General features: G+C 45.2%; 1 protein-coding gene across 7 annotated transcripts; it reads right to left on the bottom strand.

Annotated features, from left to right (window-relative positions):
- Nucleotides 1-298: 298 nt before the first annotated feature.
- On the bottom strand, nucleotides 299-17,624 carry RNPS1 (RNA binding protein with serine rich domain 1). Of its 7 annotated transcripts, none has more exons than XM_038420211.2 (9): nucleotides 16,030-16,271; nucleotides 13,609-13,710; nucleotides 13,269-13,460; nucleotides 12,794-12,949; nucleotides 12,286-12,477; nucleotides 7,997-8,099; nucleotides 6,894-7,047; nucleotides 6,153-6,294; nucleotides 299-1,252 (listed from the first exon to the last, which is right to left on the bottom strand). In XM_038420211.2, exons 3-9 carry the CDS (start codon nucleotides 13,337-13,339, stop codon nucleotides 1,147-1,149), a joined length of 924 nt encoding a protein of 307 aa, XP_038276139.1. In that variant the 5' UTR covers nucleotides 13,340-13,460; nucleotides 13,609-13,710; nucleotides 16,030-16,271; the 3' UTR covers nucleotides 299-1,146. The 7 variants fall into 7 exon arrangements, with proteins under 7 accessions (XP_038276139.1, XP_038276140.1, XP_043350276.1 ...); XM_038420212.2 differs by having other exon boundaries at nucleotides 15,911-16,070; XM_043494341.1 differs by lacking the exons at nucleotides 13,609-13,710; nucleotides 16,030-16,271 and adding an exon at nucleotides 17,506-17,624.
- Between the last annotated feature and the right edge of the window lie 589 nt (nucleotides 17,625-18,213).

Below are 18,213 nucleotides of genomic sequence, written 5' to 3'. Positions count from 1 at the left end.
GAGGAGTAGAAGGGAAGAAAAATGCAGTTCAAGCTGCACTTACATATGATAAAAATAAAGTATGCACTGACCTCACAACACAATCACTGTTTTCTAGCTCAAATTAATTCTGTTCCTCTTGATCAGCCAGCTGCCATTGCCAGTAACATGAAGCTCACCCATTCCAGGATTAAGTGGAAAATATTTTATATTAACATTTAAAATAAAAGGAGCTGTTAGAGTTGTTAGCTCACCCCCACAATGTACAGGTAAGGCCAATAGTCTCCAGGGAAGGAACCAATGAATATTCTTTAATCTTAACTCTACTGGTTTATTCAATATAGTCATTCTACACAAATACAAACAACCATGACCTAAGATGCTACAAAGTTATACAAAAAAAAAATCAAACTTTATAGATTGACTGTACAATAGATGGTAAATTACTTGCCTTTTGCAAGATTACCCAAATTAATCCAAACAGCATCAGTCTCAAACCGCCCCCTTTTCACTGCAGTAAGGTGGAGTTTTGATACCGTTGCCAGTTTGTACTGTGTTTTCTAAAGGTGGAACCATTTACACCATTTGGTAGAGGGTTGTGTGTGAAATTTGTACCAAAACCCTTCAGGAAGGGCAAGGGGATCCCTAAAGAGGGCCATTACAAAACAGTCCTTCAATTCTTTGCCTGTTTCTAACATGCAGTAGATGACGCAGTGGGACTGGCCAAAAATCATCATCTTCAATGTCATGCAAGTCTGCAGCACCCTGCCTCTTTGTGCAAACAGAAATTTATGATCTCACTATTCGGGGTATGGGGGGCAGAATGACAACTGAATATTTAAGTTTGAGGCGGATTTCTATGTTTGGGTATCACCAGTTCTGAAGATCTGCACTGATGCCTTGAGATGGATAACACCTCATCCCACCCCATCCCTTCTCTTAGTAGTAGGCAGCCTTATGATTCCCAAAAGAGGTCAGTATTTTAGTTTTTTCTGCATGGCATGCTAAGCCTACAGGCCAGGAAACCCCCCTCCTCTTAGTTTGCCTTCACTGCCAGGTTTCCATTTCTCTCACTTCCCCTTACCCAGGCCAATTATAAAAAAGGTACAATATTTAGTCTCGTGGGATTTAAGTTAAAAAATAAAAAGCTGTCCAGTCCTTTTTGCTTTATCGTGAAGAGTTTGAGCTGGAGCGGCTGCGATGACGTCTTCGGCCTGGAGATCTGGATCTTGACCGTCGGCGAACAGGGGACCTGCGTCTTGGAGATCTGGACCTGCCACAGAAAAGGACGAGAAAAGTTTCATTAGGAGACAAGGAAAACAGGTTTAAATTATTTTACATGCCTCTAGCACCAGAAGAATCCCAAAACATTTTATACGAAGAGCTCTAATGAAATGCAGTCATCTCTGGGGTGGAAGGAGGCAGTTCAACAGCACACAACTCAGCAAGAGGGAATATTTTGAACAAGGATACCATGGCAAGCCACCAGAGAACAAACTGGACTTTGGGCTTTTAAATTCTCACCTGAAAGACCTTGCACCACCCAAGTAAAGAGCACTATACTCTATATTTCACAGAAACACAAAGAGCTAAGTTGATCTTACTGGTATTTAACCTGTGAATCCAGGGAGTCTAGATACTCCAGTGCCAATACTACCAGCAGCAGTACAGCCCTTCTGGGCTCCAAGCATTAAACTTGCGGTTATTTTTTTTTTTTCCTTTTATCACACTGCAGAACTGTTAGCCTACTGCAACTTCATAGAGTTTCTCCCTTAAACAGAAAGAGGGACAGAGCTTGGGCTACAAACAGAAGCCAGTAATCTTAACTGACTCTGTAGGACCTATATACATGCATCTAATGGGAAGCACAAAACAAGGTATCATGAACTTAAAGCCAAGAAAAAATGGTTACCTGCCCTTCATAACTGTTGTTGAGATGTGTTGCTCATGTCCATTCCATGTCAAACGTGTGCACGCCACATGCATCGAGATTTTTCCCCCCAGTGGTATCTATAGAGCCATTTCTAGCACCACCTGGAGGCCTACGCTTATGTACCTGTATAAGGGGCGCAATCAGTCCTGCGCCCTTCTTCTGGTTCCTTCTTGCCATCAACTCCAACAGCAGGGTAGGAGGGCAAGTAACGGAATAGACATGAACAACATCTCGAAGAACAGTTACAAAAGGTAGGCAATTATTTTTTCGAGTGGTTGCTCATGTCCATTCCATGTCAGGTGACTCACAAGCAGTGTCCTTGGAGGTGGTCTGGGAATTCACAAATGTGCCGATAGCAACACAGCTCTCCCAAAACTGGCGTTGTTTACGGCCTATTAGGTGATTGTATAATGGGACACAAAAGTGTGAATCAACGATGATGTTGCAGCCCTGCAGATATCCTGAATCAGTATTTGCGCCAGGAAGGCCGCTCAAGACGCTTGTGCCCTTGGTAGAATGGGCCTTCACAATGGCCAGAGGCAGGACCTTCGCTTGCTCATAGCATGCCCAGATACAGACCGTAATCCAGGACGAGATCCTCTGGGAGGACACCAGGAGACCGTTCATTTTATACGCAACTGCGACAAACAGCTGCGTTGATCTGCAGAAGGGGCTCATCCGGTCAACATAGAAGACTAAGGCCCTTCTCTGATCCAGAGAGTGTAGGCATCTTTCCTCCTCTGCTTGTACGGTTTTGGGAAGAAGACCAGCAGAAAAAGGTTTTGGTTGACATGGAACTGCAATAACATCTTGGGTAGAAAGGCTAGGTGGAGATGCAGTTGAACCTTATCTTTAAAGAACACAGTGTAAGGAGGCTTGAAGGTCTGAAACTCTCCTGGCCAAAGTGATTGCCACCAGGAAACTGACCTTCCACGATTGGAGCAGCAAGGAGAAGGACCAGGTTTAAGTCCCAAAGCGGAATCGGATCACAGACCTGTGGGTAGAACCTCTCCAACCCTTTAATGAATCTGCTTGTCATCTTCTGGCCAAAAACCAATCTGCCTCAGATTGGGGGATGGAATGCCGAGATGGCCACCAGATGGACCTTGACTGAAGATAGTGAAAGGCCTTGCTGCTTCAGATGAAGGAGATATTTCAAGATGGACGGCAAGGATGCCTGTGATGGGCACAGGTTCTGCTCAGCTGCCCAGCTAGTGAAGTATTTCCAGGTAGGCTGCCCTAGCAGAGAGCTTTCTGCTACCTAGCAAAATACCAAGCATGTGCTCTCATCCAGATTTAGCCATGCAGCAGCAACACCGTCAAATGCAGGCCTACTAGATTCAGATGGAGCAGTTGCCTGTGTTCCTACGACAGCAAGTCCAGTCTGAGAGGAAGTCCAGAGGGCTGCAACTGTGAGATCTAGGAGCATGCTGAACTTATACTAGCGAGGCCATGCTAGGGTGATCAGGATGACCTTTGCCTTGTCCCTTTTGATCTTCAGAATCATAGACTATCAGGGGAAGGAACCTCAGGCGGTCTAGTCCAACCCGCTGCTCAAAGCGGAACCAATCCCCAATTTTTGCCCCCGATCCCTAAATGGCCCCCTCAAGGATTGAACTCACAACCCTGGGTTTAGCAGGCCAATGCTCAAACCACTGAGCTCTCTCTCCCACCTAGAAGAACCTAGGCCATCCGACCATGACCAGAGGAAGGAATCTGAGAGAGAGCCTTTGCCTTGACCAAGCCTAGAGCAAAAAAGAGGTGACATTTCTTGCTCTGCACAGAGGTGAACAGGTCCACCTGGGGAGTCCCCCACCTCTGAAAGATGATGCTGGTGACCTGCGAGTGGAGAGATCACTCGTGGTAAGAGGAGAACAACCTGCTGAGGTGATCTGCCAACACGTTCCATTCTCCGGGGAAATGCGACAATGTCTGGTGAACGGAGTGCTTCACAGAGAAATCCCAGAGCCTGATGGTTTTCTGAGAGAGGATCTTGTAGTGTGACACTCCCTGTTTGTTGATATAAAACACTGACGCTTTGTCATCAATACTTGCACCTCTTTGCACGAGAGCTGTGGAAAGAACACTTCGCAGGCCAGGCATATTGCCCTGAGTTTCGTCACATTTATGTGTAATGACAGCTCGTCCCTCGACCAGAGACCTTCAGTCCTGAGGCTGCCCCTCACCCCAGGTCCAACGCATCAGATACCAGCATGATTGAGGGCCGTGAGCAGTGTTCCCTCTAATTTTTCCCCACGCATGTGCAGAATGAATTTTGTTATGTGCACCAATATGGAGGCGATGTGTAACAATTCATGTGGTGGGAGTGGGGCCAAGGGATTTGGAGTATGGGTGGGGGGCTCAGGGCTGGGGCAGAGGATTGGGGTGCAGGGAGTGAGGGCTCCGGCTGCGGGTGCAGGTTCTGAGGTAGGGCCAGAGATATGGGGTTTGGGGTGCAGGCTGCCTGGGGGCTACAGCAGAGAGAGAGGACTCCCCACAGCTCTCTCTCCCTGCAGCAGCACATGGGCAGGGGGAGGAGAGAGAAAAAGAGAGGCACCGCTCCCTACTGCAGCAGGTCCGTGCTGCGGGAGAGGCGCCTCTGTCCATGCAGCTTAGACGGAACTTAGGCCGTGGGGACTCTAAGGATACTGCAGATAGAACTGAGGCCAGATCTAACCACCTTGTCAGGGAAACCAGGACTGACATTGGAATGATGAGACTAGAGTCCAGATGGTACCTGCTCAGTAAGTAGACCGACAGGAGCCACATCTGAAGCTGTCTGAGGTGCAGTCAAGCATGCTACACCACATAGGTACATGCCGCCATGTGGTCTAGCAAACATAGAAACACCCAGGAGTGTCAGCAGGTGCACTGACACTCAGGTGATTAAATCTGATATGGCTTTGAACCTGGCCTCCTGCAGGAAGGCCCTGGCCTGAGACATGTTGAGTACAGCTCCTATAAATTCTGTTCTTTGCACCGGGCCCAATGTTGACTTCTGCTCGTTTATTAGGAGACCCAGCATTCTGCAAGTCGCTTGTACCGAGATGCTGTGTTGGACTTAACCCCTCAAGAAGCCTTTTATCAGCTAGTCGTCGAGGTATGGGTAGATCTGTATACCTTGGCACCAAAGGTGGGCCATGACTACTGCCATACACTTTGTGAAGACTTGCGGGACCACCAAGAGGCTGAAGGCAAGTGCTGCAAACTGGTAATGTCCGTGGCCCACCATGAACCTGAGGAAGCGCCTGTATCCTCAAAAGATGGAGGTATGGAAATGTGTGTCCTTCAAATCGAGGGCAGTGTACCTGGATCTAGTGAGGGAATGATGGAGGCCAGAGAAACCTTGCGGAACCTCAGTTTCTTGAAATACTTGTTGAGGCAACGCAGGTCTAGGATAGGCCTCAGGCTCTCTTTCGGCTTGGGAATCTAGAGATAGCCGGAGTAGAATCCTTTCCTTCTCAGTTCTGGAGGAACTACCTCCATAGCCCCTGCCTTGCACCTCTTAGACAAGCGTTCTTAACTCTGAGGTTTTACTGTACAAAGATTAGGGAAGAAGAGAGATTAAATGAAAGAGGGAAAATACAAGAGCTAACATCTGAAGGACATTAATAAGCAGAGTTTGGTGGTTGATGGATATACTGTGGATCTTACATCATGTTAACTCAGCTATTAGGGTATGTCTACACTACAGCAGCATAGCTACCACACACTTCAGCGTAGACACAAGAGGTTTTTCCAGCAAAGTACATAGTCCACTTCTCTGAGAAGTGGCAGCTAGGTTGACAGAAGAATTCTTTTGTCAGCCTAGTTGCGTCTACACTGGGAGTTAGGTCGACATAGCGACATCATACAGGGCATGACATTTTTCACAGCCCTGAGTTATATAGCTAGGTCAATCTAGGTTTTAGGCCCTGGTATGTAAAGAAATAGGTGTCTCAAAAACTCCAAAAGCTGTTCTGAGCACAGCCCAGTAAAGATCACCAATCATGTCCCATAGTGGTAACAGCAGCTTCTAACAGATCTTTAAGAGTTTGTGTTCACTAAACCAGGAGTGAAGATGATCAGTCTCCAGGTTTAATAGGTCACTGATAAGGTTTGCTGAAATCAAGCCCAGGTGGCCAAGTTACCAATGATGAAATCTGTGCCACAGACAAGATACTTGGTGCCAAGAACTAAACTTCACCACACCCCTCTTTAGCTTACACACTTCTATGGTACTTCATAAAATATGGCTCACCTTCTCCTCATGCGAGGTGGCGACCTACGCCACATTGGTGGTGGCGGCAGCATCCTCCTTGGTGGACTAAAGCGCCTGGGAGGTGGCCTAGGCCGAGGTGCCAGTACAGCTGTAGCAGTGATCTCCTGACCATCAATCTGTCCTGTTTACAGTTAAAAAGAAAAAGAATGAGCTACCAATTTCCAGCACCAGTGTGCTACACACAGCACTATTGCACCCCTGCTACAGATTTCCATCCTCACAAGGTTGCTGCTTTGGTATGTTTGGAGCATTCGTGATCTAGTGGTTACAGCAAGAATCAAGAGGCCTAGGTTCTCTCCCCAACTTTGCCACCGACTCATCATCTCGCCCTGAGTAAATCATTTAGACAGTCAACTTAAAAAATCACTTCTGCCTAAAAATCATGAAAGATTTAGAACCTACTATTCTGACAAGCAACAGTTCAGATGACAGAGTTTGGGGTTTTTTTTGGGTCATCTGACTTTGTGAGACAGTGCTTTACGTAAGTTCAGTAAGTTAGCCGTCTCCTCTATATGGTCAGTTTCGCTGCTTGTGTGAGTCCGTCACCCAGCAATAGAGAAGAGAAAGACATGGGAGGGGGGGAATTAAAAAAGTGAGATTGTAAAACCACAAAAGTTGATAGGGCAACTCAGGGCAATGATCCTTTTAATTCATTTGTATATATCCTCCATGGATTTCTATTAGTCCTGCTGGTTTCTTTGCACAACATCCGGTATCTACCTCCATCCATATGCTTCAGCGCCTTCTCAGCATCATCTGGATTCTCAAACTCCACATAGGCATAACCCTTGGAGAGATGTGGATTTAACCTGTCAACTGGCATGTCAATCATTTTAATCTTCCCATAAGTAGAAAATATTTCCATGATGTGATCCTAGAGAGAAACAGTGATTATTAAGGACACTGCCAATTCTCACTTTACCAGATGGTATTGATAGGGAATGCTAAACTGGAGGCATACCCAATACAAGATCAAAAACCAATATCAACATCAAGGAAGACCAATCTTATTAACTGGATATGGATACAGTTTGAATTCCCACCAGCCCTCTATTGCTGCCTACTCAGCTTCTTCCCTGGGATTCCCAAGCCCTAGACAAATATCTACTGACTACACTCCTCAAAAAAGGCCATAGGATCTAGGCTGTGGTAAACTGGTCAGGAGTGAAAGAATGAATGAAATCATGAAGTTTATGTGGGAAATGGCAAGGAGAGAGGCTGTCTGGGGTCAAACGCTCAAGACGACAGATGTATTTTCTCTCTAACATTTAGGATCATTTATATAGCATCATATAGTTACATGTTCCCTCTATGAAGGCTTCACACCTCACCAAAACAATTATCTGGCAAGGAGGACTGAACTGAGCACCAGTCCTACAGATCAGTTGCAGACATTCTCAGCTGGCCTCCAGCTGTAATTTTTCAACAAAGGGGTCAGCTACTCTTCGTCTTCCAACAAAGACAAATGTAAGCTACACAACACCCTGTGAGAGAACCAGGAAACCAAGTACAGGGTTTAAATCCAAGTCCCCTGCTTAATAGCACAGGGCACTAGATCTGAGACATGGCATACAGGTCTTTTGAGAACCATACCCTGGCATGGATTAATTGCTCTTGGTGCCATGCAAGTTTCCCCATAGACAGGTCTGCCAATGCACCTCAACCTTGCGTATGGATAATCTAAGAACTTCCAACACAGTGACACCTGATTGCAAGTTAGTAATAAACAGTTTCTGAAGATACTATTTAAAAAAAAAAAAAAAAACTCATATCACTCTCGCAAAGATGTGAAAGTTCAAGGATAAAGAGGGGCAGACCATTACCTTGGTCACATTTCTGGTGAGTCTCCCAACATGCACTTTGGTAGGTCTGGGCGATGGACTCCGTCTCTTCCGCTCTTTTTCATCTCTCTTGGGTGGCTTCGACCTGAGTTGAATATCACAGAACTATCAAATCTCCTGGTAACATACAAGTCAATCCCCATAACTAAGGCTATGTTTTAGTCATGGTCATGGACATGGACAGGTCACAGGCCATGAATTTTTGTTTACTGCAAGTGACCTGTCCATGACTTTTACTATATACCCCTAACTAAAACTTGCGGGGGGGGAAAAAGAGGTGCAGGTGCTCTGGGGGGGGCACCGCAGCACACAGCTTGGGCCCCCTGCTGGTGCTTCATGAATCCATGACTTCTGTGATGGACTCACAGTCTTACCCATAACAGATAAAGGTGACTTGCAAAGGATCGTTTTGAAACAGACTTGTATCTTGCTTTGCTTCTTTATAATAAAGAAGGGTCTAAAAAATCTGCAGGAATGGAGAGTTTAAAAGGTTTTTGCTTGCTTTTTAATTCAGAAATATCCTGAATGTCAAATCTGTTTATCTCTGATTTTGCTGGAGGACCTCTTGGGATCTAGAGCATATGTACTGTGAGTTCTCATACACTAACTGAAGAGGGGCTAGTGTCTTGCTGGGTTCATAGCCAAACCTAGCAACCACTTCCATCAGCACAGGTTTGATTTTGGCAGCTTTCTGTCTATGGACATGTTATTAGGTTGGAAGATCAATGAATTATGAAGCAAGCTTAGCAAGGAATGTTCCTACATAGAACAACCATGTTGTTGCCAAAAAGCTTAAGATAAGATTGCCGGTGATGGACATAAACCAAATATCCAGCCAGACCACCTTAAAGACCTAGCTAGAAATTGATCAAAGTGGCACTCAATCTGCAAAAAGGCTACATCCCTTTGGGATTTGCCATAATGACGGAGTGTTCAGTGTTTAACAGATTTCCTTTCTCTCAAGTGTTTTATTAGCCACTGGAGTTACATGCGTGTTCACAAAAACAGATGCATTTAAATACTTCTTAAAAAAATTTTTTTGCTATTGCTCAGCTTTCAGTTTCTTGACTCGTGATCCCAAATGCACTAGCTTCACCAGTCAAAGTCTGCCAGGGTAGATAAGATCTAAATTTCTGTTTAAAAAAAAAAAAGCAGATAAAGCTTTTGGAAACAATATTTCAGACCCTCTACGTACATCACAAATAAGTGAAGGGGCACTGTAACAGGATGCTGGCTAAGGAACCCTGAGTCAGGCCTCTGACACCTGCTCCAATTAAGAAAGGGGAATTAGAACTGGCTGAGTAAGCCCAGGCCTGAGTGGCAAACGGGGTACAGCTGCCAGCCTCTTTAGCCAGGGGCTATATAAAGGCTAGCAGGAAGGAAGCCGAAGTGAGAGAAGGAAAGGGAGGAGCCAGAGAGTTAAAGGGAGTGGGAGCTCTTTTCTGCTGGCTACAAGAATTAGCACAGGGGTCTGGACCCCTCAGGGGGTCGCGAGGTTATTACATGGGGCATCACGAGCTGTCAGCCTCCACCCCAAACCCTGCTTGGCCTCAAGCATTTATAATGGCATTAAATAAATTAAAAAGTGGTTTTAATTTATATGGGGGGGGGAGCTGCACTCAGAGGCTTGTTATGTGAAAGGAGTCACCAGTACAAAAGTTTGAGAACCACTGAGCTAGCAGTTCCTGGGGCTGTGATACTGAAACTGTAGCTAGGTGGTGGGAAAGTAAATTGTAAATAAAAAGCACAGGTGATTGCACCAACACAGAGGGCTCTGGCTGGTTTGCGGGTGCAGCAGGGGCAGAAGCTAGAGAGGGCCAGCTGCACCCCCATTACAGGCAAAAAGCCAATTATATTTGGGTGGGGGAGAAGGTGCATTTATATTGGTCCGCCAATAAAATCCCTTCACAATAGTCATTTCCACATAATTTTAGCAGCTATCCCAGACAGGTTTAGGTTAATACAGACATACCATTTGAAAACTGACTTTTCAAGCTTTCAGATGGTATCAACCAATGGATCTTATCTGTTTTCCAATTGGTTAAATGGGGATATTACCTCACAAGGGCACACTGGTGAAGACTGTTTATAGTGCTTTGAAGTGGTAAAGTTATATGCAAGTATTATTAACTCTAACTGCTCAAATTAGTGGCTGCTAAGAGAAAGAATCACACTATACGGGTTGCATAAAGGGGATGGGAGAAGCTAAGGCATGGGACTAAGGGCCCGTCTATATTAAGGACATTTTAGAAAAGTTTCACAGCATTGTTAATGGGAACCCTAGTGTAAATGAGTTATGGCTGCTGACACCATATTAGTCAGAGTTAACTCCCAGCAGAGTTAGAGGACAGTACTGAAAATTATGTCTGCCACTGAAATCCCAATGATACTATGGCTCCTAGCATTGCTAACATCAGTTTAGGTCATGGGGGAAAATTCTCCTAAATTTCCTCAGCGTAGACAGAGCCTAAGAAACAGCAGGCTATTATTCTTTACCCCTTTGAAGTCAAAGAGCAGTGAGGGATGCAGGAGGTGACATGGGCACAGTAAACAGGCAAATTATAGATCTAGCAATTCAGAGCTCTCTGATTTCTGCTTTCTAGACAGAGACCCTGGTGCCATGTGATTATGCAATCACTTAAATTGCTGCATATTTGTGGAATATTTTTAAATTGGCACATAGATGTACTCCAAAAAAATGAAACCTTTAATTTGAAAGTTAATTCTATAATCTTTGTAGTTGCTAAAATACCCCTCACCATGTGAAGTGAATGTAAATTGATGCTGTAGGAATGTGTGCCTATATCTCGGGGGGGGGGGGGGGAAGGGAGGGAACACCTTGAAGATAAAAGTTCCCAATAATTTAATTGGAATGTTGGCTCTGATATCTGACAAATTAATATGACAACACTAGCTATTTCACTACTGAGCATTTTAGATTTATTAGCCTGATATGTCTGCTATCATTTTTAGAGGTACAGGCAGGGCGTAGCTGGCACCTACTTGCTATCAAGTCAAATATAATCCCACCCCCAGAATTTAAAGTGAAGAGAGTAGGGAAAAAGATGCACCCCCTGCCTACCAGCAAAAGCCTCAACTGCCTCCTGGATATCAAAACTGAGAACACCTCCCCCAGCATTTCTGGGCATCAAAAGCCTAACCCATCCCCCTAACCTGTTGATGTGAAAAGCCAGTTATTTCCACGTCTACAATCACAGTCACTATAAAGATCTGAAACATACTGAAAATTACTTACATCCCAATCCTGCAAACACACACATGATTAACTTGGCCATTGTAATTACTCCCATTTGCAGGATCAAAGCCTGTAAGCGCATTAAGCAGCAACCATAACTTTTGATACATGCATGTACAGTGTCTAATACAATGGGACCCTGATCCTTGTTTGGATCTTTTTGTACTATAACAATACAAATAATAAGCTCTGAGGGCGGCCTAAGGCAAATATCAATAAACCACCAAAAAGCATACTGAGCCAATTACTGAGTGAGGGAAGCAAAGTACCCGACATACACAAGGTCTTTGTTACAGACCCCAAACTTTCATACTTTTAAGTTTTGTTTCCAGCCCTTCCTAACCTCCATGTCTACGTGAGTAAATGAAACATTGTGCCTGTATAGCACCTTTGTGGGGGAGGAAAAAAAAAAAAAATCAAACTATTTCCAAACAACTGTCCAGTACAGACACTTTTTTTTTTTTGGGGGGGGGGGGGGGGAGAACAGTCTTGTACTCAGAAGGAACTGAACTAGACAACTTACGATTTTGTGACTTTATTCACGGCACTAGTTTCATGTTATACCCAAAAGTGAAGAATTCTAAAGAAACAGATTCTACTCAGTTCGATTTCTACCTTAAAGAAAAACACGATTCCTTGTAAATTTTCCACCAGTTTCAATCTGATACAAGTCCCAGAGTATGCAGAGAAATAGTCTTATATGCCCCACCTTCTGTAGATCCCAAATAAATCAGGCATGGATACATTTTAGATACGTGATTTTGCGTGTGTGGTATATGTGAGAGTCAGTAATCAGTTAATGAGATCCTTAAACTCCTTCCTGAAAAACACGTAGTTAGGTTACAAGCACAGGTGGCATCCATGCTCAAGCAATAGCTAGATTATATCTCTGGGATATGAATAAAGCAGACAACTTATTTTTAAACAGATAGATTACTTCTCTGTTCACAAGCCTACATGTTCCATGGCAACTTCCCAACCACCTGATAATTTTAAGTGGATGAATCAAACTCACTTGGAGCGGGAACGTCTCCTGTTGTCATGTCTACGTCGAGAAGGGCTTGGGGATCCAGAGGAACTGCTGGAACTGGAGCTACGAGAAGTGCTAGAGCTCCCAGAGCGGCTTGATGCAGAGGAGGAACTGGACCCACTGCTGGAACCAGTGCTGGAGCTGGACCCTGAACTGGAAGTGGAGCTGGAGCGGGACCTTTTGGAGAAAAAAAATCAGAATACACAGGGGAAAGGATAGCTGAATATCGTCTCCAGGTAAGCACAAGACAAGAATTGGTGGTTAAAGTGATGAGAGCTCAACCTCACAGCTAACATTATTTCAGCCAAGGGAGACTGCATTCTATGCAAAGCATACTCACTGATAAAGCAAGAGGGTCACTTTTTAGCAACACAATTCCCCAAAGAGTCTTCTAATATGGGGAACCACAAAGCAGATTTGAAGCATTTTTACAGGAGCACAACTCACTACTATTTGGGCTATCACTGGGATGCACTACAGAAACTCTGGTTACCTGGTACTGCTACTACCACTGGAAGCACTGCGCCTTTTGCGCGTTTTGTCCCGACCACGATCCTTTTCACTAGATTCCTTGGTGGACACTTTGTCCTTGGATCTGTCCTTGGATTTGTCTTCAGTCCGATCTTTGCGCTTGGTTGGAGAGGGAGCCCTTTAAGAAGAAAAGGTCAAAAAAATTATTTCACTTAAAACAAAACAAAAAACAAAACACTGAACTTTAAAGCCAACTTAGAATAACCATTATTGCAGGGCCAGAGCACTAGGATTTTTTAATTTTTTTAAAAACACAGATCACAAAAGTTCATACTACAGAGAGACATTAAAGGAGGAAGTCAAAGTTGTAATTAAAGAAAATTCTCATTGGTGAGAAGAGAGATACATTTCCAATTCCACATCCTCACTGGAAACACCCTAGTATCCTACATGTCCCCAGTGGGGATAAGCCTTGAAAATTCAGACAGAATTATTACCTAGTGCTGGATTTTTTATTATTTTCTTTGAATCCTAGCAAACTCTTCTTTTTCATTCCTGAAAACTCCATTTTCCCTTCTGAGGCGTCCCAAGCAGCACTGGATGGGCCTCACTTATCTCAAATCTCACTTCTAACTCCTTGATTCTGAGAAACGATCCCTAATCGAGTGCAATAAACTCCAAAGAGCGGCCTAGTGACAAGATAAAAGGGTTTAGAAACAAGAAATTAATGTATTGGCAAAAACAAACCTACTTTTTAATAAAGGCAGCAGGAGGTGGGGGTCAGCTAATGAGATATTGACAATATCATGTTGTACACACAGTACTGTAGTTACTCACATTGTTACATTGTTATTAGAGCCAAACACCTGTGCCTGCTCACACAGAGATACACACTGTCCATCTTGCTGAAGACTTGATATGGATGCTTCAAGGTGTCAGCTGACATTTTCATAAGAGTACAAAGGGTACAAATTAGAAAGCCGAGACGTATGGCTGACGGGAAAACGTGGATTTTCCCTTAGTTTTCCTCTGACAGGTGTATGTGTGTTGCCTAACCTGCCTTGTGACAGCCATCCACCCCTCAGAGGACTAAGCACTGCTTCCTCTAGAGCCAATTGCTGCCACAACATATGTTGGTTAGCAAAGGGGTGTTTCCCAAGAGCTACATAGGGCACTCCATCTCCCTACTTTCAGTGGATGCAAGCTGCCTCCATTGCTCTGCCAGCCTTGGAAGCAAGGGACTGAGCTGAGGAACCAATCTGATGCACTGTATTAACTGCAACAGTGCATGTTCAAATCTCTCTTGGTGGAATGCCTACACGGGGCTCAGATTTCATCCACCCCTACAGGTCTCTTTGTACTCTTGATACAAATAAAAGGACAGAAATCAACACACCATTAATTTATATTAAAATATTAGTCATAAGCTGAACCCTAGGTGTAATCCATAAGAGGTCCTTTTATCCCATATACAATATGGTATCCCAATATATCTTCATGTTTTAACTAAATTGGTGGATTGCTTACCATTTAATAAGGTGCCAGAGGTATGTGACCTAATAGCCATTAGCAGCAGTTGGTAGATTGCTGCTGTTTGGTTTATGCTCACTACAGAGCCAACTTAACAGTCACCATTATGGTGGTCATAAGCTGTATACAGTCTTATCCTAGTCAACTCATTAAACATTTGGAAGGCGACTGGACATTATTTGCATTTTTAAAAGTGACTATGCACTGCCAGACCCATAAAACAGGATACATAATGCTACTAACAAAAATGAAGCTAGATATTTACGCACATTACATAAAGTAGAGTTAGAAACATTTGGCAATACAAATACATGTATTCGTAGTTTTCTGGATTTCACATCGTTTTGTCCTTTGAATCTGCAATTCTCTTACACCGATTTTCTGGGGCAGGACAATTTGCCCATTGTCTCCCTTTCCCCCCATGGAAATACATGTACCCTCACTTAATAGAACACATTTTGTCTTGCTTATTTACAATCAACAAATTGACTGCAAATGTCTACTTTCCGATGAGACAAAACTGAATCTCAGTGAACGAGACAAGACTACACGACTTTCACCCAGTTATCAAGTGTATTCAGGCTGAAACTTTGTTCCTGGCAAACACTCACTGGAAAATAATTCCATCAGGAACAAGTTATGTATACTTCAACAGAAAAACATATACATGTATATGCAAGCAATATGCTTTTTTCCTACTTATTACCAAGAAAACCTCTCCACTAACAAATAAGTGTTTTTACAACACCCAATATCTAAATTAAAAATATAAGCACAAGTCATACAGAATATGTAGGTTTGATACTTTACTCTCTCACTCCCCTGCTCTAGGGAGTTGTGCACTGCAGCTCTACTCCTGTAAAGTTACATTTCAGTGATGGGTGAGGCAAACTCAGTTCTACCAAAGACTTCCTGTATGATCTTAGGTATTTAGGCAAGTAATTTAGTCTCAGTCTTTCTGTGCTCCAGGTTCCCATTTGGAAAATGGTGATAACATTTCTTTATAGAAGCATTACAAGGTTAAATACATTAGCATACAAGGAGCACTTAGCTACTATAGCGATAGAGACCACAGAAGTACCCAGACAAATACATGCTTGTGTTCAGTCTGTATCTCAGTTTGCACAACGTTTTTTAGGGGAAATGTGCTGTAATTTGCAGTGCCAGATGCACTATGGCTTTGTTAGTGACCACAGAACATGTGCGGCCTTACTATGAACGTGGCCACGATGACGGCTGAGAAACAGGGATAGAAAAGCAGCCCCGAACAGGATCGATACAGAGGCGGATCCGCCCCCAGAACTGCCCCTGCAATTAGCAGATACATCAGAACAGACGATGTGGCAGGAGAGGGCAGTACTGGAACCTGCACCCAGTTCCAGAGCGGCCCACTTCTGACCCCCAGCTACAGGGGAACGCAGCTTCACCATCCCCGCTGCAAAACCCCAGCGGGGCGGCCTGGGCCAAGTGCAGAGCGATCCCCGTAAGCATGAGAAAGGAGAGGTGCCTCTGCGGCCCAGCCCTAAACTCCCAGGAAGGTTTTCCAAAGACCCCTCCCCCAGGGCTCCTGCCTCCGGGGCGGGTTAGGTCACGGCCTTCCCATCCCCACCTGCCATATCCTGCTCCGCAGCTCCAGGCCCCTCCTCTCAGGGCCCGGAGATGATCGCGGGACCCCCCGACGCCTCACCCAGGCCGGATGGCGCAAGATCCCCCACCACCCTTACTTACATCCTCGGCGCCCGCCACTGCCGCCGCTCCCGACCCCGTCGCGCTCAATAGACGTGGCTCCGCGCCGAGCGGGAAGCGCCCCGGACGGCGCACGCTGATGGCGTCACCCGCCAAAGGCGCCGAGGGACGGGGAAGGCAGTTAAAGAGACAGGAAGAGCAGAGTCGTCCGTGTCGTTCGCTGCTGCTGGCAGCGCGGGCTGCAGCCCGGCAGAGACTGTTCGCCGCCCCCTAGGTCTGATGGGGGCTGGAGTCATGGCCGGCGGCAGCCGACGACGACTGCTCCGTTCTGCGTGGAGAACAGGCTCCCGGCTCCACGCTCCCAAAAGCTCCTCGCAGGGTTCCCACATTTCACCCAGTGTGTCGCCCCCACGTGTCCACACCCACCATGTCTGCCCTGGCCCCGCCCCATCTAACCGCCATTTGCCATAATCTCATGCCAACTTTCTGAGGGAACAAAACCAAACATCCTTGCCCCGCCCCTTCTCTGAGGCTCCGCCTCGCTCACTCCATCGTCGCCCCGCCGTCGCTCGCTCTCCCCCACCCTCGCTTACTCATTTTTACCTGGCTGGGGAGGGTCCCTTGGGTATTCGGTTGAAAACTGGACAATGGGAAACCCCGCCCAGCATCTTCCAGGGTCTACTCATCCTACACAACAGCATCAACACCTGCCCCCCATGTGTCCCTCCCACCCGGCATCTGCCATGAGATGTGCACCTCACCCAGCATCTCCCAGGGCCCTGCTTGTCCTATATGATGGCACCAGCCTCTGCCATAGCTTCCACATGTCCCTCCCACCCAGCATCTGCCATAGCCCCTGTCAACGCTGATTCCTCACTCTGGCACTTCGAGTACAGAAGGTGGGGGGCCCGCAAGGATTCTAAAAATTAATACTGGCCACTCCAGGCTTGTATTAAATTCCCAAGGTTACAACTTTTCTTTGACTTTGGGTGGGTAGGTGCTTCCACCACCCAAGTGCAAAAACCCCTTTGAGAACCCAGGAAGGCACACTTGGGAATTCCTTCCTGTGGGGTACCCTCAAGCCCTTTCACTCCCCCCCGCCCCACTCTGGGGAAGAGCTGAAAAAAAACAAAACAAAGGAAATCAGCTGTTGCCACCAGCTACTTCAACAACATGCGCACAAACCTCTTAGGACACAGAACTCCAATCCTGTTCTTTAAAAAGGTAAATTTTATTTAAAAAAGAAAAAAGAAAAATATACATCTGAAAACGCAGGCTATTGCTAGATTTCAAAAGAGCAAATACAAAAATTAAGAATCAAGAATAGCTTTCTTGAAGTCAAGCTTAAGGGTTACAAGCAAAACAAAAGCACCTGGGGTTAGCACAGAGGAATCCACAAGCCATAAAGAAATAAAAGATATAAACCTAATCGCATCTTCCTAGACACTTCCTGATCTACTTACATATCTGGGATTTTAAATGAGTAGTTTCTAGGTATGATCTGATGATTTTTCATACCTGGTCCAAAGCTTCTTACAATATTGCTGCTCTGTCCCTTCTCTCCAGGAGAACAACACAGACAGACAAAGGGGAAGTTTTTTTCCCAATTTTAAAAAGTTCTGGCCTTCCCTTTGGCTCTTTTGGTCAGTTGCCCACTCCCTTTTACGTACGCAGGGAGACTTGTTAACCCTTTACAGTTAAAGCGACTAGAGAACAACTACTAAGAGGGATTTTATAGCTAATTGGCTGGTGGGGTATCCATAAAAGGGAGCTACCCCCCCACCCCTCCCTTTCATTTAACACAGCCCCACATAGAAGTGCTAGTCATGCTAGTCTGCTGCAACACAGACCCAGGTCTGGTCCATGCCCCCAAAGCTGCAGACTTTAACCAAAAACTGCTCAGCAAGTCACCTATCTCCAGCACCCAGACACCCAGCTCCCAATGGGATCCTAACCCCAAATAAATCCATTTTACTCTGTTTAAAGCTTATACGGAGTAAACTCATAAATTGTCCGCCCTCTATAACACTGATACAGAGATATGCACAGCTGTTTGCTCCCCAAGGTGTTAATCACTTACTCTGGGTTTACTAATAAACAAAAGTGATTTTATTAAAAATAAAAATTAGGATTTAAGTCGGTTGTGGGATGATGGAGAGGATGTGATTACCCTTACGCCCACTGAGCTAGGCAGGATGGGCGGACGCTGCTTGAAACACTGCACAA

Source organism: Dermochelys coriacea, chromosome 10, assembly GCF_009764565.3.
Source record: "Dermochelys coriacea isolate rDerCor1 chromosome 10, rDerCor1.pri.v4, whole genome shotgun sequence".
Lineage (NCBI taxonomy): Eukaryota > Metazoa > Chordata > Testudines > Dermochelyidae > Dermochelys > Dermochelys coriacea.
Note: the sequence above shows the minus strand (reverse complement) of the source record. Positions and strands in the feature narration are given on the sequence as shown.

Bases quoted from the DNA above. Each gene is read 5' to 3' on its own strand.
- RNPS1 (XM_043494341.1), bottom strand. From the start codon at position 13,339: ATGGAGTTTTCAGGAATGAAAAAGAAGAGTTTGCTAGGATTCAAAGAA. The intron at 8,100-12,285 runs GTGAGTTTGATT...TATTCAACTCAG, and splicing joins AGGAGACGTTCCCGCTCCAA to GTCGAAGCCACCCAAGAGAG. The intron at 7,048-7,996 runs GTAATGGTCTGC...GTTTCTCTCTAG, and splicing joins TCACCAGAAATGTGACCAAG to GATCACATCATGGAAATATT.